Below are 24,385 nucleotides of genomic sequence, written 5' to 3' on the forward strand. Positions count from 1 at the left end.
GGTTAGGCCACTGTTGGAATATTGCGTGCAATTCTGGTCTCCTTCCTATTGGAAAGATGTTGTGAAACTTGAAAGGGTTCAGAAAAGATTTACAAAGATGTTGCCAGGGTTGGAGGATTTGAGCTGTAAGGAGAGACTGAATAGGCTAGGGCTGTTTTCCTTGGAGCATCAGAGACTGAGGGGTGACCTTATAGAGGTTTTCAAAATTATGAGGGGCATGGATAGGATAAATAGGCAAAGTCTTTTCCCTGGGGTCGGGGAGTCCAGAACTAGGGGGCATAGGTTTACGGTGAGAGGGGAAAGATATAAAAGAGACCAACAGGGCAACATTTTCACACAGAGGGTGGTACATGCATGAAATGAGCTGCCAAAGGAAATTCTGGAGGCTGGTATAATTGCAACATTTAAGAGACATTTGGATGGGTCTATGAATAGGAAGGGCTTGGAGGGATCTGGTTTCCTCGAGTTCCTGCATAACGCAGTCATGTTTGGTTCTGGACATTTAGCAACTAAAGGGGACAAGCAGGCTCTGCAATTATCCTCAACAAGTGGGAAACACAGTGATACAATGCAAAGATCAGGGCAACAGTATTTGTAATTATCACCAGCCTGAAGCCTGAAGTCTCTTTCTCAGATCTCCAATTAATTCAATTCATTCCACATGATGTTAAGAAACCGTGAAGATGAAGGCACTGGATGTGGCAAGGTTATGGGCTGTAACAATATCTGCAATAATAGCTGCAGTATTGAACACTTAAAGCTTGAAAACCAGCAGTGTCCTTCTCCACGCTGCTTCAGGACAGCTAAATACTAGGATCTTTCTGGCAATGTGAAAAGCAGGACAATTACTGCCCAATCAGGCTAATCTCAATCAACAAAATGATAAAAGGTGTCACTGACTGTATTATTAAGTGGCGTTTACTCTATGCTAAGAACTACTCAGCTTCAAACCTTAATGCAGATTTAATAAAAACATGGACAAGAGTTGAAATCCAGCAGGGTGAGCAACTACCCTTAACATGAAGGCAACATTTGATTCAATGTGGCAACAAGAACCCCTAATTAAATTGAAGTTAATGGGAATCGGGGATAACTTTGCATTGGTTGGAGTCAAACCCAATATGAAAGAAATTAACTGTCGACACTGGAAGTCAATCACCACAGCCCCAGTACACTACTGCAATGTCCTGAGTCCAACCATCTTGAGTTCTTTGTCAGACACTTCTCGCTACCAAATGCTTAACCGGTCCAACTATATAAGTATTGTGGCTATAAACACAGGTCAGAGGCTGGAGATTCTGCAGCAAGTAACTCACTTCCTGACTCTGCAAAAGTGGTCAAACATCTGCAAGGTGCAAATGGGATTGATAAAATTCTCTCCACTTGCCTGGGTGATTGCAGCTCCAACAACACTTAAGAGGCTTAATACCGTCTAGTCAGTCAATCATAAAGCAGTCCACCTGAATTGCACTCCCTTAAATATTCATTCTCTCCATCACAGGCATATAGTGGCAATAGGGTGTATCATCTAAAATACACATTGCAGCAATTATCAAGGCTCCTTCAGCAACAACTCTACTAACTAAGCAAACAAGTGCAACAATGACACGGGAATACTTCTATATGCAAGTCCCCTTCCAAGTCACACAACATCCAGATTTGGAATTACATCACTATCCTTCACTGTTGTTCATGCCCTACTTCACAGCATGGGGATAATTCAAGGAGGCAGATTAGGATTAATTGTAAGCACAGTTTGTTATGAGTCTCACTGTCTTTGCCAGTCTGTGATACCTCTATACTGTGAATGGATAAAACAAACTCTCCAATATAACCTTCTTGCTTTTGTCTCTGAAAGTCACCCCACTATCAGTCCCATTGTCTAAAACTGATATTGTGCACACATTTATCTTGACTGAGATCTCTATGCAAACCCTTTCTGATCTGATATAGACTGCACTTCATTCCATCTGACTTGATAAATGCTTTCCTGTTGTTCTTAAAATCTCACATCAAAAACATAAAATAATTGTGCAAAGAGAAAATCTTGTGTTATCAAAATAATTATGTTTTGCATACAACTGGACTACATTTGAGTTGCCTGCCAGACCATTTCAGAGGGAAAAACGAGGTAAAAACAATGACTGCCGATGCTGGAAACCAGATTCTGGGTTAGTGATGCTGGAAGAGCACAGCAGTTCAGGCAGCATCCAAGGAGCTTCGAAATCGACGTTTCGGGCAAAAGCAATCCAGAATCTGGTTTCCAGCATCTGCAGTCATTGTTTTTACCTCATTTCAGAAGGAAGCCAACTGTTGTATGTCTGGAGTCACATACCAACCAGAATTTCCTTCCCTAACAAGAAAGGAGGACCAGATGGATTCTTGTTAATTTCACTCTTACTCTTTTTTTTTGCATATTCATTTCATGAATTTTAAGAAGTTCATCTGCTACAAAGATAGCTTCACTTTGCTTAATGCACAAAAAAAGAGCTTTATTACTTTCTTTTTTCTCTTTTTGTATTTTCTTTTGAGTGATGTAATCAATTGCATAAAATGTCCTGCATTTAAGGAAGTTATAATTTCCCTTTTTAGCTTAGAATGCAAAATCAATGCATCATAATAGGAAAGGGAAAGTGCCTCAATCATAAGACAATGCACAAAAATACAAAGCAGACAAGTTGATTCATTGCATCTGTTAATATAGTCGTAAAAATATACAAGCAACAGCATCACAGATATGGTTAGAAAAGATTCATCTTACTCAAAAGTCAGATCAATGAACAAAAACATATGCAATTGAACATGCCTATATTTCACGTATTTAAAACTCCAAACATATGACAGGTATAAGAACTTTGTCAATTTTCTTCAGTTATTATTTTCTGGAAAATTGAATACAGTTAACCCTAAAGCAAGTTGGAATAACATTGCCCTTACCCAGGTAAAGTTACATTCTTACCATCTGCAAAACAAGGGAATTAATATTTTCCACTTAACCTTCAGTTTATAAAGCTGTCTTTTGAGTGATATAGGGACAGAGAAACAGATTTTTTTTTGTTAGTTCCAATGGCAGGTGCAACAAGGGCAGGCAGAGAGGTCAAGAAGTATCTGAGAAATGTTCTATTTGCTTAAAGTCATCATATACACAAATTAAAATTCAGTATAACCTCAATCTATAAAGTAGATATTTTGCAGCACCAAAATCAAGAGAGCTATTGGACAGAAGTACACATCTCTGGAGTTCAACTCCTGCAGGACCACATAATGCCTCAATTATATTACCCAGGATGAAAATATCCCATTACCTACAAATTCCAAAAAGATTATTGGGAGTGAAATATCTGCTATTGTGCATTATAGATTTTTACTGTCTTTTCATCCACACTAGAAATGTCATTTTTGATTTTTGTTTTCTTGATTATAAACTTCATATTTTGGGTGCATACACTACCAATAGTCCTGGAGGAATGGGATATCAGGATTTAATATTTGTAAAAGCTGTGCAAGCTCCTTCCACCAACCTTACAAGCAAAAACAAAATCTCTACCAATGTCATACATCCACTTTCTGCCCCTCTCTCATGAAGTACAGGATGTCTGTTTCCTGAAGGGACAAAGAGAGGGGGAACAGAAGACAACTTCATCCTGGCACAAACTACATTTCATGAGGCGTTTACTCATTTATTGCATGCAATATTCAGTTTTGAAATGAAAAGCAAATTTCATGGTTTTGATTCAAGATGCATGCACATGCATTTTTGAACAAATTCAAACCGTACTGCACGTAATCGTCTCCATGATAAATGGCACAAAATTACTTCATCACGTGACGAAAGACAAAAACAAAGCAAATACAAACAGGAACACTGTCTTAAGTAAAACACTGCTGAGGGTTAGTGCACGCAGCAATCATGTTGCAATAAACAACAAGCAGAAAGACAGAGGACACTTCAGCAGTTGGTCAGAGCAGGAGTTGCACCACAAGAGGGTCTGTACTCACATCCTTAATCATGTCAGAGGTTATAGGTTTGTTGTAACAATCTATTGCCCCTTCCGATATAATTATAATATTCAGCCTTTTCTTTCGGGCACGGTTCTGAAGAACAAAATAAAAAATACATGACACTACATCAAAATTCAGGCACTAGAGCATTTTCCGCCATTATAGCTTCCTTCCCAGGACTCTACCTGAAGCACTGAAATCCTTGAATCACTCGATCGAATTAGTCTCTTTGTTAAAAAAAAGGAAGCATTCTTTTTGAATTGGATGTGACCACAAAGCAGAAGAATGCACCAGGAGGGAAACTAGAGCAGCAAGTGCTCCACCTTGGCCTGAATCCTTTTCCAGGTACTCACATCCTTAACAACACTGGAAGGAATTGCCTTTCTGTGTCTGTCAATGGCTCCTTCTGCAACTATGATAATGTTCAACCTGGTGCCCCGGGAGCGGCTCTAAAGGACGCAGAAAGAAATACTGGAAAAGTGAACATTTATTTTATGAGGCGAACACCATTCTAGTTTTTTACAAGACCTCTAATTTCACTCTGTTTTGTTTGAAATTGTCTGTACAACACTATTCTTCTGTTCTGGTAGTTTAATAAGAATGTTAAAGCCAATTGATTCATTTTGAATGAATTAGCTCATGTAAGAATTCGACACAAATGTATAAATTTCGCAAAAGGCATCATTGGCTACCATTTCTTAATCACAGTCTTTTTTTTTTTGACAGGAATACTTCAAATGAATGCATTCTACAAGTAATTGGAAAAATTTAAAACTTATTAGAATTTGGCTGAGATGTACTGGAAGAATCGTTTAACTGTTTTTGGGGATTCTGTAGAAGTCAAAATGGTGTATAGTCTTAAACAGAATGAATCTTATCTTTAAGAGTTGAACACAATCGGCCTCTCACGAGGACCCATTATGAAAGCCTCCCATCTTGACTGGGCAATTAATAAATGTGAAACACTGTATGGGAGGATGCAGAGACAACATCAAATAAACACGTAAACCCGTGTGTCACCTCAGGAAGTTCCTCAAATATCCAATGGATACCTACAAAATGCATTAGGAAAAGACATCACTGCACATTTTTATTCTATTAGAATAAAATATCGAGAATAAACTACAAAAGTGCATTGAGAAAAGGCTAAATTATCAACCACTAGAGGAAGATTTAGAAGCCGTGAAGTGTATATTGTGATTTTTGAACATGTAGAAGGTGAGATACAAAGTTTCAAGTCCAGCCAATGAGAAGGCTTGTTAAGGCACAAAATGCAGGATACCAATGTCAAGGGAGCACGGCTTATTGCAGCAGCTGAAAGGGATAGCATTGGTCTTTCTAAGGTTCAACAGTGATACTAATATATTAGCAGTGTGAAATCACAAAAGCTGGTTGTGAGGACAAAGGAAGCTGTACTGTTATACAGTTGGTAGTCACCTACATAGACACAAGAGCCAATTCCATACCTGCTATGGGATACATGTTCTAAACTACTTTACAACAGATATAGATGCATTCACACCTCCCCCAAATATATAACTATTTGTGTTATCATCTCCAGATGTAGTAGCAGGGCTGCATGATGATCTTTTTGAATCAATGAAGTCTGATAGACCAAATGAATTTTGTTCTTTATAACTATAATCATCTTGTGATGTTACCAGGATAGAACATGAATGGGGTGGAAAGAGTTCCAAAGACTGATGGCGAACACGTAAAAATGTACAAGTATCTTCATAACACTCAGCTTAATTGTAAAATGGAGATGGACAACAATCAAATTATAAAAATAAGTCTGAGTTGACCAAATGGAGAGTATATTCTGAGGATGCATTCATTTCAGAGATTTAGATAGCCTCTTAGATCATAAGAGAGCAACTCAATAGATTATAGGCAACATCTAGGGCCTGATTTTGTAGCATTTGGAAGACTCAATGGATTTTCAAAATGGTGGCAGGACATGTTACATAAGCCCAACCATTTCCGCCTGACTTAATATTTGCCAAAATGGGGAAAGGGGCTGTGGTATGAATTATGCAGGGGAGAGATTTAGATTCCGTAAGACCATTCGAACTTAGCACCAAGTTTAAAGAAACTACATTTGGCTTTTGCAAGTTTAAGTTATGTGTGATAATCATGAACTTATAGAACAGACATAAACACTCTCAAAACAGATCATGTCTGTTTGCTAACATGGTCTGAAATTTAAATGCCCTGCTCTTCAAACTATAAACCAGATCTGGCAGTGATTATTAAAAAAAAACTTTTCTGGACTGTTTTGATTGACAGGCCAGTTTGTGTAGAATCTGTTCTAGTAGTTTCAATAAAGTCACTCATTGACATTTCCCTTCGGGCAATACATTATAATTTCAAAAGCTACAGTCAGAGCAGCATAGAGTTCTGATTCCACAGTTTGATTGATAGTTTAAAGACGCTATCAAAAGATTAGGGTTCGGAACAAAAGCTTGTTTGTTTTTATAAACGATTAACCATTCAAGAAGATTTAAAAGCTTTGATGCCTTCATAGTTTTTGTTTTCACTAACAAGTCTGACTTTATCAAATTCCACTTGTATTTCTTCTCTACATGGTTTCTCGGGTTTGCCCTTACAACATACTAGCAATTGATTTGGCATAATGGTTACAAGAGGACATTGAATTGGATTTGACACTAAGAGGGGCCAAGCGAGACAAGACAGTAAGGGTTGGGTAAAGTGAGACTATGAGGGGTGAGAACCAACTGGGTTAAAATCTTCTGTAATAACTAGGAACAGATCCCAGAGAATTGAGGCAGGCTTTCTAACCAGACAGCTTTGCCAGGCTGTGCCCTCCTAACACCTAACTCCATCCAGGATTCAACCATGTCAACCCATGCTCCCCTCCACCCATAGCAAAATATCAGCACTTTTACCAAGGCGCATTTATAGATTTCCTAATTGAAATCAACCATCTTAGTAGCAAAAAAATCAGCTCGTGAAGTCAGACATTGCTCTACATATTTATCAAAGATCGCCTCTGGATTTTATCATAATAAAAACGTTGTGCTTATAATTTTCTCTGATAGGGTCTGTTTCTATGCTTACATCTCTATGACTCTTCGGTCCAACTTGTCCATGCCGACCAGATATCCCAACCTAATCTAGTCCCACTTGCCAGCACCCAGCTCATATCCCTCCAAATCCTTCCTATTCATATACCCATCCAGACGCCTTTTTAATGTTGCAATTGTACCAGCCTCCACCACTTCCTCTGGCAGCTCATTCCATACACGTACCACCTTCCACGTGAAAACGTTGCCTTTAGGTCTCTTTTATATCTTTTCCATCTCATACTAAACCTATGCCCTCTAGTTCTGGATTCCCCCACCCCAGGGAAAAGACTTTGTCTATTTATCCCATCCATGCCCCTCATGATTCATAAACCTCTATCAGGTCACCCCTTAGCCTCTGATGCTCCAGGGAAAACAGCTCCAGTCTTTTCAACCTCTCCTTATAGTTCAAATTGTGAACTATTTCTGTGAAAGGTTATCGGCTTTTGGATGTCAATCACTTTTGGAATTATTTTTCTTCTCTACGTATGCCACCAATGATGGATGGAAACTTAGCAGTGCTGTATGAAGTAATTTAATATCGTATAAAGGCGATTACGAGTTGCACAGCTTAGAATCAGACAGTATGTTAGACAAAACAACAGAACTAGTATTTTTGCTAAAAGGCACTATTCCTTCATAATTTAAGCAAAATTCAGAGTGTTACAACACACTACTTCCTCATCTTGTACTTAGACTGACTTTTTCCATTTGTTATTGACAGAAGAAATTCACACTCCAACTGTCATCCACCTGCAACCAAATTCCTTCATCAATAGCACAAAAAACATCATTTAAATTGTGAAATGAGAAGTGAATCCCAATTGCTCACTTTCTGATCCTTTGTTTTACATTACCTATGAAACTCGTTGGCATCATGCACTAAGAATTTGCCAATGTAATTCCTGTCCAATGTAAATAGCAAACACTAATTTCAAATTCACTGTTTCTACCACATCTAGCATTTCCAAAAATAAAGCAATGTCATGCCTCCTCGAAAGTGTTTTACCTCTGAGAGTTTCTGGCACATCTGATCCTCCCAGCCGTCTGCTGGAGGGCTTTCAGGGATGAAAACCCAGTCTGCACCGCAGGCCAAGGCACTTACTAGAGCTAGGTATCTAAAAGCAAGACATTTTTCATTATCTTTCATTCTTATCTTCAAAATGATTACCAACAACTTCAATCATGTTGATCTTAAAACTACCGGTCAATCTCACAAATTAGTTTGCTCACCCGCAATGTCTACCCATCACTTCCAGCACAAATGTCCTCTGATGACTGCAAAAGAATGGGGAAAGAGTTACAGAATCAGTTATTGTATATTCTTTGTCCTCTGGATTCCTGATGAAGGGCTTGTGCCCAAAACGTTGATTCTCCTGCACCTTGGATGCTGCCTGACCTGCTGTGCATGAACTATTTTCCCTAATACACAGAAAGGTTCTGGCTAATAATTTGGGAAAAGCAGAAAATAAGGAATTGGTGATAAACACTTAAGAGTGCGTGAAAACAATCTCAATCATAACTATCAATGTTCACCGACAGCACCAGATAACCTCAGATATTTTATTTTGTATTAGTGCTGTTAAAATTATTATTTTAGATTATAATAAAAGCAGGAGGGACAGGAAATTCTCAGCAGATTTTGCAGCTTAAGTGCGGAAAGAAACTGAGCTAATTCAATGGATTTTTAATTTCATGCAGGGTCTGGAATGAAGGTGGATAGTCAACTGAGAACATTCATTTTCAATTAAATAAGTAGAAGTTAAAGTTGCGAAAGTCCCAGCAGATCATAGGGCTGCTATCTCATTGGAGAGTTTAGCCTGAGGGTCACTGCACCTTGGGCATGGTTAGTAACCTCAGGTAATGTAGGAATTGAACCTGTGCTATTGGTGTTACTTTGTGCTGCAAACCTGCCATCGATCCAACTGAGCAAATGACCCTGCCCCATGTTCTTTTTCTCAAGCCTCATCCCCACACTGATTGTGATTCATAGTTAGCATTGTAGGCAGATCTAGACCAGGTCAACATGGAGAGAGCTGAAAGAAGGATGTGAGATGTGGGTGGGGTTTGGGGGTGTGGTCATGTGATGGGTCACCCATTGGGTTCCTTCTCTCCTCTGCTTGAAAATGGCTTATAAGGCCGCAGGTATGGGTGCTGGCTGTCCGCTATAAGGACTGCCGTTCCAGGATCATGACAGATAGCAGTGGCTGTTTCTTTTAAAAAAACCTCAAGAAAACAGTTCTTGCCACATCCCTCGAAATCTTTATCTCCAAGCTTGGAGCTCCCACCTTAGCCAGTGGGTCACCTGGAGAGGTGTTGGCCTCGAGGCATTTTTGCTGGATTGTTAACTCAGAGTCCTAGGTAATGTTCTGGGGACCTGGGTTCAAATCCCACCATGGTGGAATTTTAATTCAATTTTTAAAATCTGGAAGAGACTAATGATGACTATGAAACCATTACCAGTTGTCGGGAAAAACTCCATCTTATTTACCAATATCCTTTAGGGAAGGAATCTGCCATCCTTATAAGGTCTGGTCTATGCATGACTCCAGACCCACATCAATGTGGTTGACTCTTAACTGCCTTCTGGGCAATTAGGATTAGGCAATAAATGTTGGCCTAGACAGAGATGCCCTCATCCTATGAACGAATAAAAAAAATGCAATCCTTGAGAGCTGGACAGCTTCCCATCGATCCTCCTCTGTCAGCAACATGCCTATCAAGCTTCCCTCTTGATGGATAATTAACTGCAGCACTAAAAGTCCCAGTGATTTACCTAAAGTACACCATGTGCAAGTTCAGGAGCTGGAAATAGCCGACATTTCCCAGTTGTGACCTAAGTTGAAAGCCAAGGGCAATATTTCAAGTCTGTGGCCTTTCATCAGAATCTGAACACTAGATTATAATCTCTTCTTTTGTATTTGGATGAGTTGTGCTGGGAAATTAAAGCAGGAACATCAGCAATGTGCAGTTCTGCAAAGCAGCATTGAACAGGAAGAGCATAATGTTACATCATTAAAATGACATTGCAAAGTGTAAAGCCATTGTAAAGTCTGCAGCAAGTGTACAAGACCTTAGTCTACAAGTGTACAACTGTAATATTATAACTGGTTTTGGTGCACTATAGAAATAATACTAAAAATAAAGGACAGGTTTGAGCATAAATTCACACCAACATCACCAAGGGAGTTAACAATTATGAAGGCAATCCTTTGAAGAAGTTAGTGGTATTTCCATTTGAGATGAGTGGATTAAAAAGCAGCTTGACAAAAAGCCATCAAGTTATGAAAGATCCTTCGATAATCACAGTAATATTGTGGCAACAATCACCATTTGTTTCGGTACAATTTGGCTGCGTTCGTACACTGACATTAAGAAGAACCATAAAACCTGCAGCATTTAAAGGAACACAAATATTATTGGTGTTTTTCGAAAAGCACACCTGTACCTGCAGCAAGGTGTCTGGTTACATCCAATATGTTTAATATAATTTATTAACACTCCAATACAAAGGGACACTTGCACCATCTGTCAGGTGGTGTTATTGGCCATTGTGGTAACACTTAATAAAAAAGATAAATATTTTACCTTTCTTTAACTGTTTGCAAGTGGCATATTTCAAGTGGTTTACGCATAACAGGATAAGACCTTCCTGATATTAAGATAAATGTGCTTAATCAGACTGGAATATGCCATGAAACAACAGCAAACTAAACGCCAATGAAGGATAGCAGATAACAGCAGATTTATCAATAAACATAAATCAGTTTTAAGAAAGCTAATCCTGTTGTCAACAAAGCAAAGTGCTCTTGAAACCCAAAAAAAAAGCAACTCAGCTTTGTAAGTGGATGTATAGGTTTTTTTTCATGTTCTGTAATTTCTGCACGAGTATTGCTGAATAAACAAACACACTGGCAAAACCTTTTGCCTTGCATTCATCAGGACAATTAGCAAGAAATATCTTAAGGGAAGGCCACGTTTATACAATATGAAAGCAGTGTGCCATTGGTTGACAAGTGAACTTTGATTGATGAAGACATTCCCATGGAGAATGTATTAGGAGAATGACTGGTGCATTCCCCATGGCAACACTTCTGGTTTCCCCATGGCCTTTAGGTGAAGTATTGAAACCTAGGCCATATCGGCCCTGTCCAAGGATGTGAAAAATGACATGATACAATTCAACGAAATGAAGGAAAATATTTGCCAAGGAAATGATGGGGATCAGGAGATGGGGGTAAAAAGCAGCAGAGGCAAATGAATGAATAGTCCTTATTGTAATACACAGAAATTCTTTGCATTTGTTCAAAGTGAAGGTAACTGGGACAATGGCAGGAGGTTAATGAGGTATCTTGCTCATAGACCTGAAGAGCACTGATTCTTCTCCAAGTATTGTAGAGATGAATTTCTTGAATTTGCATGGGGTTGTTCAGGTGTCCCATCTTAACTTCAGAATTCTAGAACACTTGTGTAAAGATCATCATCATGTCTTTTTACTGCTTATTTACTGGAGGATTCTACAAAATTTCCACTGATGTTACAACAGGTGATCAAAATAACCCTTTGTGGAAGTACATGGCTACAGTTTATAAAATGGGCATTAAAACATAGTGGAGGAAAAATCTTATGATGGATTTGATAAAGTGCCACATCAATGGTTACTGCACAAATAAAAGCTCATGGCTTGGCAATTAGACAGACGATTGGCTGGCTAATGAAGAGCAAAGAGTAGGTGTAAGTGGGTCATTTCAGGTTGGCAAGATTTAAAGTTTATTGCTTCACAGGGAAAAATGCTAGGACCTCAAATGCTTAGCTAAATTACTTAGAGAAAGAAACGGAAGTTATGTTGCTCAAACTGATGATGACACAAAGACTGGGAGGAAAGTAAATTGTGAAAGGGAAAATAAGGAGGCAAAAAATAGATAGACAGGTTAAGTGAATGGGCAAAGAAATGGAGAATGGTGGTAAAAGTAGGAAAACGTGAAATTGTCTATTTGGCAGTAAGAATAATAATTACTATGCAAATGGTGAGAGATTGCAGAGCTCTGAGTTGCAAAAGAATGCCCTCGTGAATGAATCACAAAACGTTACGACAGACCAACCACAATTATCTGAAAGGGATAGGCATGGAGTATTTTGTTCGGATAACTGGTTGTTCAGATAACTGCTCAGGGTTCCCATGGCAGTGGCAATAGCAGGAACAGGGTTCCATGGTGGCGGCAATAGCAGGACCAGGGTTCCGTGGTGGCGGCAATAGCAGGAACAGGGTTCCGTGGTGGCGGCAATAGCAGGAACAGGGTTCCTGTGGTGGCCCTGTTCCTGCTCCCAACACCAGCCCAGGATGCCTGGTCTCACTGTGCTGGCATGGTCTCGCTGTGCTTTTATTTAAATTGATTCAAATTTTTATGGGACCTTGAGGTCTTGTTCGGATAATCTGAAATTCAGATAATTGATGTTCGGATAACCGAGGTTGTTCTGTATATAAAAGCAGTTGTAATTGGAAAAACTGATGGAATGTTTGAAAACATTAAGGTAGATATGCCCACAGGGGCCGAATGGAATCCATACTAAGATACTGAGGGAAGCAAGGGAGGAGATTGCTGGGGCCTTGACAGAGATCTTTGTATCTGAGGTCATAGGAGACAGGAGAATAGCCAATGTTGTTCTTTTGTTTAAAAACAGCAACAGGGATAATCTAGGAAATTATAAGTAAGTGAGTTTTTGATTAGTGATAGGGAAATTATTGAAGAAGATTGACATGTTAGGTCAAAGGGCCTGTTCCTGTGCTATATTGTTCCATGTTCTATGTTATTATTTGTCCTGAGGGCAATTAAATGCAAAAGTAGGAAGCTTATATTTCAGTTATAAAGGCCATTGATCTCCACATCTGGAGTACTGTAGTGGTACTGTCTTTGCTTAGTATTGGCAAACAGTTTTACAGAAGGATATAAGTATGTTGGAAGCAGCTCAGAGCAAGATTACCAGATTAACACATGGAATGAGTAGGTTGGACAGGCTTGGCTCATATCTACCGGAGTTCAGAAGAATAACACAAATACAATCCTGAGGGGTCTTGTCAGGGTAGATGTGGAGAGGATGTTTTGTAGGAGAATCTAGAACCAGCAGTCACTATTTAAAAACAGCAATGAGTCAAAAAAAAATTCTTAGAGGTTTGTAAGTCTTTGGGACCCACTTCCTGAAAAGGCACTGAAAACAGAGCTTTTGGATGATTTTTTTAAAGGCAGAGTAGATAGGCTTGTAATTAACAAAAGGGTAAAAAGTTATCAGGAAAAGATAGAAATCTGGATTTGAGATTACAATCAGATCAACTGTGATTGTATTGAATGATGCAGCATGGTCAAGGGGCAGGATGGTTACTGTTACTTTTTGTCCATTTGTTCATCTGTTCATAATAAATGCAGAAGAAATTCTCTTTACTCAGAGTGCTGAAAACCGGAATGCATTATTACAGGAAGTAGTTGATAAGCACTGGTGTATTTAAGGGGAAGCTAGATAAGCATGAGGGAGAAAGAAATAGAAGGTTATGCTGATAGCTGAGGAAAGAAGGGAAATGGTTTGAGTAGAGCACAAACAATGGTATGGATTAAGGAGCAAAATGGCCTGTTTGTATGCTGTATTTTCTATGATTGCTATGTACTTCAATAGTCAGTTCTCACTGCACAATATTTTATATCCTCCCCTAAATTTACCTCTGAGCAGTGGTCATGATGGCATCCACCACTTCAATAATCCGGTGCAAAGCAGAGTCTGTACCGATGGTCATATCTGTTCCACAGAAATCATTGTCAATCGATCCAACCATGCCTACTATGTTTAAGTGGCTGTACTTCTGAGCTGCTGCTTTATCGATTTTACCTAAGTAGGACAGGAAAGCAAAAAGCAAGAAGAAATTTGAACATGTCATCAGTCAGGATCAGAAAATTCAAGGTGCAACTAATTCCGAATAATTTTCATCCAGTAAATCATGATTTACTGGATGAACACATCAATAGATTATACACATTGTGAAAATATACACTTTTCTAAAGTCTGGTATTTTTGGATAAAGTTTAACTTCCCAAAACAAATGTCAGAGGTAAGAAGAAAATATGTTCAGAAGTGGAATATGGAAACTGTGGTGAGACTGTGCAGCCTCATTTTAATAGCCATTCAGTTCTGAAGCACAAGGAACCAGGTACCTCAGATCGCATGAAGCTTGACAGCTTAAATAAGAACTGAAAATGTGTTGCTGGAAAAGCGCAGCAGGTCAGGCAGCATCCAGGGAACAGGAGAATCGACGTTTCGGGCATAAGCCCTTCTTCAGGAAACCTTTCCTGAAGAAGGGCTTATGCCCGAAACGTCGATTTTCCTGTTCCCTGGATGTTGCCTGACCTGCTGCGCTTTTCCAGCAACACATTTTCAGCTCTGATCTCCAGCATCTGCAGTCCTCACTTTCTCCTCCAGCTTAAATAAGAAGGACTACCTGTGGGTCAAAAGAAGCATGAAGTTTCAACGACACACAACCAGCTTTTTACTAAACTATCAACCCCACAACACTCACAACACAGCTAGATTTACTCACCAATAACTTACTCAACACTATTCATCTTAGGTCCTGTCAAGTGAACACAGATCTAGATTCCATTGTAGTCTGGGTTCACACATAAACAAGAAATGAATCATAGAATCCTTACAGTGTGGAAGCAAGCCACTCAGGTTCTCACATCCACACTGACGCTGCGAAGAGCATCCCACCCAGACCCATCCTGTTACCTGATCCCTGTAACCCAAGTAAAAACAAGGACTGCAGATGCTGGAAACCAGATTAGAGTTGTGCTGGAAAAGCACAGCAGGTCAGGCAACATCCAAGGAGCAGGAAAATCGACGTTTCGGGCAAAAGCCCTGTATTCCCATGGCGAACAGCTCATTGCTTGTCTTCCCAAATCTTTGTCCGTCATGAACAACGGACAGTTCAGGATTGAATCAATTCTCTCCATTTTCCTGGATGGGTGCAGTTCTAACATTGTTTAAGAAGCTTAACACAGCCCAGAAGAAAGTACTGCTGGTGAACAATGGCTGCTATGTGTATCAACTACAAAATATGTTGTTGAAATTCTCTAAGGCTTCCCAAGCTCACATCCTCTTCCATCTAAAAGGATATGAGCTCGAGGTGCACACAACAGTACCACCTTCAATTTCACTTCCAAAGCACACTATCTTAACTTGGGCATGTACACTGTTCTTTCATCAATGTTTGGTCACAGCTATGGAACGTCCTACCTATAAGCACTGAGAAAACACCATCACAATGTGGACTGCTGTGTTTTGAAGTATATGCTCCTAACCAGGAGTGGGAGCTGTCTGTAATGTCAGCTTCTGGATTAGTGGTGCTGGAAGAGCACAGCAGTTCAGGCAGCATCCAAGGAGCTTCGAAATCAACGTTTCGGGCAAAAGCCCTTCATCAGAAATAAGTAGCTGTTGGCCTTGCCTGAACTTAGAAGTGTGACAGACATTAAACAGATCAGGTTACACAAAGCAGTAGCCTGAATGATCAAATTACAGAGTCTAAGCTCGATCTCAAGCAAAATTAATCTATCAGGAACCTGGCCTTGCCCACCTCAACTGCAAAGAGAAGTAGCCTCAGATTTAATGTTTGTACATCAGGTTTTGAAGGGCTTGCAAATTTGGGAACTTAAAGGAACAAGTTGGCTCCGAGCCTAGCAGAGCATCTTTTTAAGAGAATTACTTATGGGCCAGGTGAAATACAAGGTTTTCTTTTCCTATCAATACCCTCACAAAACTAATCTGCCATGATTGGACTCTCTGTCCAGGATCACTACCATAGCCCCTTTTTTCTCAGCTAGATAACCCGCAAACTAATGTTCTTATCCCATAGATCACCAACACACCACCAGCACCTCCCAAATTAGGTTGGCTTCCACGCAGAAAATTGTGAAAATAAAATTCAGATGAGCTTGTTCAGTTATGTTTGGCAAGACCTCCTCATTCCTTGCCGTTCCAAGTCTCCTTCAATTGCTCTCCATTCCCTATACATATTAAAATTCAAAACTATGTTTAGAAGTCTCTTAAAGGCCTGAGTCCACTGTTACTCAAATCTCCTCCACAAGAACATCAGGAATAGAATCAGGAGTAGGCCATTTGGCCTCTAAAGCCTGCCCAGCCATTCAACAAGATCATGGTTGATGTGCCCCAGGCTTTAATCCTTCTTCCGTGCCAGATCAGCTGTCAACTCGGTGGCACAGTGGCTCTTAATAAGTCAATTTAATCATAAGATTATCAAATAACTTGAATTAAATAGTTTTAAATTAAGAGTAGAGTGTATTGCCTTGAAAGGTTTTGATGCAAGGGTTGACAGAAATGAGAGACCAGAAGCAGAAATCCAGAGAGTTGGAGTATGATCGGGATGGAACAATAGATCAGATTTAACAGTATCGGGTCTCTTACCATTAGGGAAAGTACCCTAAAAGCAAATGAGAGAGGTTACAGAAGATCATGTTTGTCACGGTTATGGGTGGCAAGGTGGCTCAATGGTTAGCACTGCTGCCTCACAGCGCCAGGCACCCGGGCTCATATCCAGCCTCGGGTGACTGTCTGTGTTGAGTTTGCACATTCTCCCTGTGTCTGTGTGGGTTTCCTCCAGGTGCTCTGGTTTCCTGCCACAATCGAAAGATGTGCAGGTTAGATAAATTGGCCATGCTAAATTGCTCATAGTGTTCAGGGATGTGTAGGCTAGGTGCATTAGTCAGGGGTAAATATACGGTAGGGAATTGGTCTAGGTGGGTTCCTCTTCAGAGAGTCAGTGTGGACTTGTTGGCCTGAAGGGCGTGTTTCTACTCTGTAGGGATTCTAATTCTAATTCTAAGTTCTAATACAGAAGAGGTTCAGAAAATATTGACAAGGATGTTGTCAGATAGTAGAGTTTGAGCTATAAGGAGAGGTGAATAGGCCGGGGCTGTTTTCCCTGGACTGTGGGAGGCTGAAGGATGATCTTATAGAGGCTTATAAAATCATGAGGGGCATGGATAGGATAAATAGCCACCCTGGGGTGGGGGAATCCAGAACTAGAGGGCATTGGTTTAGGGTGAGATGGAAAAGATTTAAAAGGGATATAAGGGGCAACGTCTTCATGCAGAGGGTGGTGCATGTATGGAATCAGCTGCCAGAGGAAGTGGTGGAGGCTGGTACAGTTACAATATTTAAAAGGCACTTGGATGGGCATATGAATATTTGGGTTTAGAGGAATATGGGCCAAGTTGGCAAATGGGACTAGATTAATTTAGGATATCTGTTTGGCATGGATGAGTTGAACTGAAGGGTTTGTTTCTGTGCTATACATCTCTATAACTCTCTAACTCCTTCAAACTACTGAATGTCTTTTGAACTGCCTATAATGCCAAAACATCCTTTTTTTAAATGTGGGAATCAAAACTGTCCACAGTACACCAGGTGTGGCCTCACCACCAGCCTTTACAGTTGTACAAGTTTTCCCTGTTTTTAAAAGTCCAATCCACTAGCAATAAAGGCCAAAATTCCATTTGCTTTCTTAATTACATGCTACCCCCATGGGCTAACTTTGTGCTTCATATTTGAGAACATCCAGGTCCCTCAGAAGTCTCTCTCAATTTAAGTAATAGTCTATCTCTTGATTCCTCCTACCAAGGTTCATGACCTCGCAATTTCCTACGTTAATCTCTGTTAGAGTCAGAGTCATAGATATCTGCTGTGTTTTTACACTCACCACTGACCTATCTATATCTTGTTGCAAATACTTTGTGTCCTCATCCAGCATGCCCTTCCACCTATTTTTGTATCATAAGTGAATTTGGATACATTACTCTGGATTACATTCTCTCCCTCTTTTCCAAGTGTTGATATAGATAACAATTAATTGAGGCCCTAGGACTGTTCCTTGTGGTACTTCGTTATGTATTTCAACCTGAAAAAAAAATCAGTAATCTGACTCTATCTACTGCCAATCCTCAGTTTATGCCAATCCTCAGTTAACCAATCCTCAGTTTATGCCAATACGTTAACCTCAATACAGTGAGTTCCAAGCTTATGCAATAACCTTTTATATAACACCTATCAAGTGGCTTCTGAAAATCTGAATACACCTCATCTACTGATTCCCCTTTATCAACTCCACTTGTAATATCCTCAAAGAACTCTAGCAAATACTTCATCTGGATTTGAAACATTACCTTGCTCTCTCCCCATGGATGCTGCCTGACCTGCTGTGATCTCCAGCACTTTTTGTTTTCAGTACTGATTCCAGCATCTGCAGTAATTTGCTCCTGCTCTTGCACCGTTCAGTAACCCATCAAATGGTGAGCATTACTTTCTTCAAACTCCTCTGGTTTAGGTTGACAGTTGCACCAATTGTTTTAGTAAATCATAACAACACATTTTTAAAGCATCCTGTTGGAAAATAATCAAGCATAACAAAAATTTCCCTCTGCTCATCAATATAGGTAGAATGTAGAAGTGTGGCTATGTCATTTGTGCACTTGAACATTCATTAAGACATTTGCAAGATCACTATGATCAAACGCATTTCACTAAAAACCTCTTTCCAAAAATGTTGGCTATATTTTCAGAAAACCCCGTTGCTGCAGAAAGAATTCTGAATGAGTTAAGTAAGTTAATAGCAGATATGGAAACATAACTAAAATGCTATGACTATACAGCCTCAGTACTTCCCTGAATTCAATATCACTTTCAACTAAAATGATGGAATCACTGTGTCTTTATTAAATCCTATTGAAATTAAAAGCCCTCAATAAATCAGAGGTCTCATTATTAAAGATTAATGGGTGAATCATTATTTTCTCAGCTGAGTTACACTAAACCATAAACAATTGCAGAATATGTAACAGCCACACATTTACTTATCTACAACTGTAAACCAGTAGTTACTGCCAAGCAATTTTTAAGAATTATCTTTAAAATACACCAATTCAAACATGCTTCATATTTCTTTTCCAAGACTGCATGTATATGGCACTTGCACTGCTATTGGCAATACTCACATCTTCAAGCAAAGACTTTTGCATTTTGAAAAATGACACTGAAAGCAAAAAAGTACAACTTCACAAGGACTATTATTATGCAGGATATCTCACTCTATATCAGGCCTCTGAAAGAAAAGCCACAGAACCTGAGTACAAAACATACCTTGCTGAATGAGCTCCTGCAGTAATCCTTGCCATTCTTGACGGAAAAAATTTGCGCCAGTTAAGCTACCATCTCCACCAATCACACACAAGTTTGTTATGCCATGCTGGATGAGGTTGTTGGCAGCCCGGAGACGACCCTCGCGGGTACGAAATTCTTTACAGCGTGCGCTTCCAATAACTGTCCCACCCTGAAAACAAAGCACACAGGTTCCTGGTGATCTTCCTCACATGTTCTTGTGCGAGATCAGAGCAACCACTGAAGAACCTTCAGTGATGACATTCAAAATGTACAAAGGGAGTTAAATTGTCATCAAACTTGCTATTTCCCATTGAGTCATATAGTACAGAGAGAATAAACAAAAAGGAATTCGAGGTACAAAGAAAGAGTATGAGAATCAGTTAGATGCTTGACTATGAAGAGAACACAAATGTCTTGTCATAGGAAGGGTGATGCTTAGTAAGTATCAAAAATATAATATTCTTGTGATGGTGAACTAAGGGATTAAAGCTTCACAGAGTTTTAGAGTCAGGGAGTCATGCAGCACAACTCGTCCACGCTGACCAGACATCCCAATCTGATCTAGTCCCATTTGCCAGCATTTTGCCCATATCCCTCTAAAGTCTCCCTATTCATGTACCCATTCAGATGCCTTCTAAATGCTGCCATTGTACCAGTCTCCATTGCTTCATCAGCACTTTGTCTTCATGAAAGAAAAGGCTGCCCTTGCAGTAGTAAAACCTGGAAACAGGAGAGATAATGAATATAATAAAAGAAAGAGGCTGCCAGTCTCCAATCCAAACAGATGTATCTGACATGACTGAAGAGATGAAACAAAGTTGAAATAAAGCTCTTCAGTAGAAGAAACAATGATGACTGTATCAATTTCAAAAGGATGTAAATGGATAGGATAGGCAGATTAAATTTAACACAGAAATGGTTGAGTGGTATGTTGTGGCAGAAAGAATGAACAAAGGAAGTAAACAGAAACTGATTGGGGCAATTATAAAGCAAGGAGTTTTGTAAGGGGCACTTGGGGGTAAGGTGGTGACAGGTTACATAGGCTTCAGCTGGTGTACTTGTTCGGATCTGGGCACTACACTTCAGGAAGGTTGTCCAGATTTTGTCGAGGATCCTGGAAAGATTCACTAGAATGTTACCAGACACAGGGAATTTCAGTTAACTGGAGAGAGTGGAGAAGCTGTGGTTACTGTTCTTCGTACAGAGAAGCTTAAAGAGAAGCTTTGAAAGAGGCATTGAAAATCAGGCTTTGTTACAGTAAATAGGAGAAACTATTTCAATTGGCAATAGGATTGTTAACCAAATGACACGGATTCACACAAGATGAATGGCAAAAGATTTTCACGAGCACTGTCCAAGTGGATGGATGAAGTGGATTCAATAGTAAGAGAATTGAATCAATATTTGAAGGGAAAAAAATTGCAGGGCTATGGGGGAAATGCCCAAGTGACTTTGATGCAACTGGATAAGGTTAACTTGACAAAGTACTTTGAGTATCAGCACTTGTCTGTCCTAGAAATTGACTCCACCTACTGTGCCAAATTTGGAGTTTTGTGGGAACCTCTTGCTGTAACTGGCCATCTGATGATGACCTGTCATTATACCCTGAGCACTGGATCTCTGGAAGTTCCTCACCTAAGCTGCTCACATTTGCCTCATCTAAATTACGCTAAGGCAATGACATACCCAACTTCTAATTCCCATCTGTTTCATCCGCTTGGACATACAATATTATATCTCTGTTTCCATGATGTGGAGGTGCCGGTGTTGTACTTGGGTGCACAAGGTCAGAACTTCACCTGACAAAGAGGCAATACTCCAAGCTTGTGATTTCAAATAAACCTGTTGGACTATAACCAGGTGTTGTGTGATTCCTGACTCTATTTCCATGGATTTGGATAGCCTGTTCAGTGTGGAGAAAGTGAGAACTGCAGATGCTAGAAGTCAGTCAAAGAGAGTGGTGCTGGAAAAGCAATAAACAACCCACCGCCCTGTGGCTGAACATTTTAACTTCCCCTCCCACTGCGCCAAGGATATGCAAATCTTGGGCCTCCTCCACCAGCAAACTCCAGCCATCCGATGCCTGGAGGAAGTGCACCCCATCTTCCGCCTTAGGACCCTCCAACCACACGGGATCAATGTTGATCTGACCAGTTTCCTCATTTCCCCTCCCCCCACCTTATCCCAGATCCCACCTTTCAACTTGGCACTGCCCTCTCCAGTCCATCTTCCTTTCCACCTATCCGCTCCACCCTTCTCTCCAATCTAATACTTTCACCCCAACCTTCTTCTACCTATCGTATTCCCAGCCCCATCCCCCTCCCATTTATCTCTCAGCCCCGTTGGGCTACCCCCTCATTCCTGATGCTCGAAACGTTGACTCTCCTGCTCCTTGGATGCTGCCCGATTTGCTGTGCTTTTCCAGCACCATACTCTTCAAGCCTGTCCAACATTGGCATGAGGTTTCCAAGGTTTTACCTGACCTCACGATCATAGTCCTGATATATGACGAACAAAGTTTGAAGTCTAGCTGCCTTACTGGTGAATGATGCTCTTCAAAACATCTGAAGTGACCTGAGACAAATCTCAACAGCAAAGTATTTGCCAAATAAATGAATACAGAACCTGGTGATGCTAAATAACAATGCCAGCATTTCCCATTCAATAATTTATAGTATGCCTGAAAGTGTAATAAATTTTAGAACCAAAAGCAAACTGCTCTGCCTTTCTGAAGATGACATTCTCCATTTGGTGAGGCAGTTACTTTGAGTATAATTCCTTTCCTTGGATCATGACAACATAGGTTTGCCCCAGCCAAAAGTGACTGCTTTAATGGTTCAAATTTGTGTTGGATCTTCATGACACAAGAATGCCACATTTTCTCTTGAAAGATTTGTGCAGTAATGATGCTATGAATTACTGATTGTAAAAACCCATTAGAACATATGGAACATTACAGCACAGTACAGGCCCTTCAGCCCTCGATGTTGCGCCGCCCTGTCATACTAATCTAAAGCCCATCCCACCTACATTATTCCATGTACGTCCATTTGTCTGTCCAATGACGACTTAAACGCACTTAAACTTGGTGAATCTACTACCGATGCCGGCAAAGTATTCCATACCCTTACTACTCTCTGAGTAAAGAAACTACCTCTGACATCAGTCTTATACCTATCTCCCCTCACTTTAAAGTTGTGTCCCCTCGTGTTTGCTGTCCCTATACTTGGATATATGGCCTTGAAGGAAGGAGATCTGCCATCCTTGGCTAGTTTAACCTACACGTGGTTACAGATTCACAATTACTTTTAACTGGTTTCTGAAATGGCCATTGTGTTCAAGGGCAATTTGTGATGGACAATAATAGCTGACTTTGCCAGCAATGCCCAGATCCTGTGAAAGAATAAGGATGATCCAGTTGTTGTACACTTTGCTCGGTCTACATTGTTTGGCAACCTCACCTATGTTTGTTTCTGTTCCAAGTACTTGCAGACATTGACTGCCTTACCATCTTTTAGCTTTTATCATTTTTAAGTAGACTCATGATGTCACATCTCTCTATCTTCACAAGCAAATCCTTGTGGAATACCGTATTGGGGTCAATGTGGTTACCACCTCCAGTATTTTCTCAGAGATTCTTCATCCAAATAAAATTGTGATCTTTGACTTGTCCCAATATCCAATAACTAATGAACCAGTCAACAGTAGCTATGGGCTGTTGTCTCCACGCCAGCTGCTGCAGCCAGATTCTGAAGTTGACCCTAACTGCATGCTGATGTTGCAATGTTATCCAAAGTTAAAATGGGTCTTTCCAGTTTATTTAGGAACTCCAGAAAATTTGTATGATGAAGATGTTCTTTGCCAACTGCGAGCTTTATCTCCATTGCCAACTTGTCACCAAGATATTTACATAAACAGCAGTATGTTAATCAGTTAAAGTACAAGTACGACAAGTTCATATCACATTACTCATTCCAAAAATGGTTTTAAAAAATTGAGAGCTCTACTGAGGAGTCAGTACAGGCAAAATGGGATGAATGGTCTCCCTCTGTGCTGTATCACCCTACAACTCCATGAACAGGCACAGTTCTCTACCAAATGTTTAATCCCAGCATTAAAATTCATTCAAGTTCTACTTTGATGGGAATATTAAATAAAGCAAAATCACACAATTCCCAACTGTGGAGGAGGCAAGTTTTACTGAAAGGCCATGGTGAAAATCCAAAGTTAAATTTCTCTTTTGCACTATTACACTTTTACTTTAAGTGTAGAAATGGATAAGAAAATAGTATTTCTTTCAAACTGATCACGGATATTAGAGGCATTATCTGATGTATAGTATGCACTGATAATTTTCTTAAAAGAATCTATATAGTTATAAAATGTATCATAATAGCCTCTTCAAATAGAATAAATATCATATAATATACAGATGGTAAACATTTGAGTCTAGAAGGTACTGAAATGCTATCAATTGAAAAACTGTAAGGTATTCTATAAGTATAAATCTCAGACTCAATTAAATCAAATAGTTACCAATACAGGGTAATGTGTAAAAGCTTAACTTTTGTTTTTGACAGCAATCCATGCAATCATTTTTCTTCATCATTTTAGGATGCATTTTATTTCTACTTAACTCAAACTTGGAAACTCTCTCAGTTAATCAGAATCTCCATAAAAGGAGTCCTGCTTTTTACTTCACATTTCAGCACTATATTCACTTACCACTTGCAAGATGCTCGAGACATCTTGCCAATTGGCTTCCACAATGTATTTCCCACCATCCACCATACCCTGGTAACCCTGCAAGAGAATAATAAACAATGACATTTTAATTAATCCAAGCAGTTTCCATGTTACAGTGAAAGCATTCTGATACACTCAAATGCCAAAATGCAATTAACATTTACACAAAAGGTCGTGTTTAAGCAGTTATCGGATGATTCATTCGTGCTACATTTGAAGACTGCTTTCATTTGATAACTTTATGTATCCTTCAGGCTGCTGCTGCCACGCACTCTTTGCTAGGTTATAACTTTGGTTTTGAAATGGTGGAAGATGGAAACTCATTCACATGTTAA

The 24,385-nt window shown here is 39.8% G+C and overlaps 1 protein-coding gene across 5 annotated transcripts in view; it reads right to left on the reverse strand.

Annotated features, from left to right (window-relative positions):
- The window catches only part of LOC122550092 (ATP-dependent 6-phosphofructokinase, platelet type-like), a 98,599-nt gene extending 74,492 nt beyond the window's left edge, over window positions 1-24,107 (reverse strand). For 4 of the 5 annotated variants that reach the window (XM_043690655.1, XM_043690654.1, XM_043690656.1 and 1 more), the window contains exons 1-7: window positions 24,030-24,107; window positions 19,284-19,473; window positions 13,799-13,964; window positions 8,322-8,366; window positions 8,098-8,206; window positions 4,356-4,451; window positions 4,000-4,095 (exon numbers count right to left, since the gene is read on the reverse strand). In XM_043690655.1, the coding sequence (XP_043546590.1) occupies window positions 4,000-4,095; window positions 4,356-4,451; window positions 8,098-8,206; window positions 8,322-8,366; window positions 13,799-13,964; window positions 19,284-19,473; window positions 24,030-24,095 (768 nt within the window). In that variant the 5' untranslated portion in view covers window positions 24,096-24,107. The remainder of the gene's footprint in view (window positions 1-3,999; window positions 4,096-4,355; window positions 4,452-8,097; window positions 8,207-8,321; window positions 8,367-13,798; window positions 13,965-19,283; window positions 19,474-24,029) is intronic. The other variant, XM_043690658.1, reaches the window with a different exon arrangement.
- Between the last annotated feature and the right edge of the window lie 278 nt (window positions 24,108-24,385).

The sequence above is a fragment of the Chiloscyllium plagiosum genome, chromosome 5 (genome assembly GCF_004010195.1).
Source record: "Chiloscyllium plagiosum isolate BGI_BamShark_2017 chromosome 5, ASM401019v2, whole genome shotgun sequence".
In the NCBI taxonomy this organism is placed as follows: Eukaryota; Metazoa; Chordata; class Chondrichthyes; order Orectolobiformes; family Hemiscylliidae; genus Chiloscyllium; species Chiloscyllium plagiosum.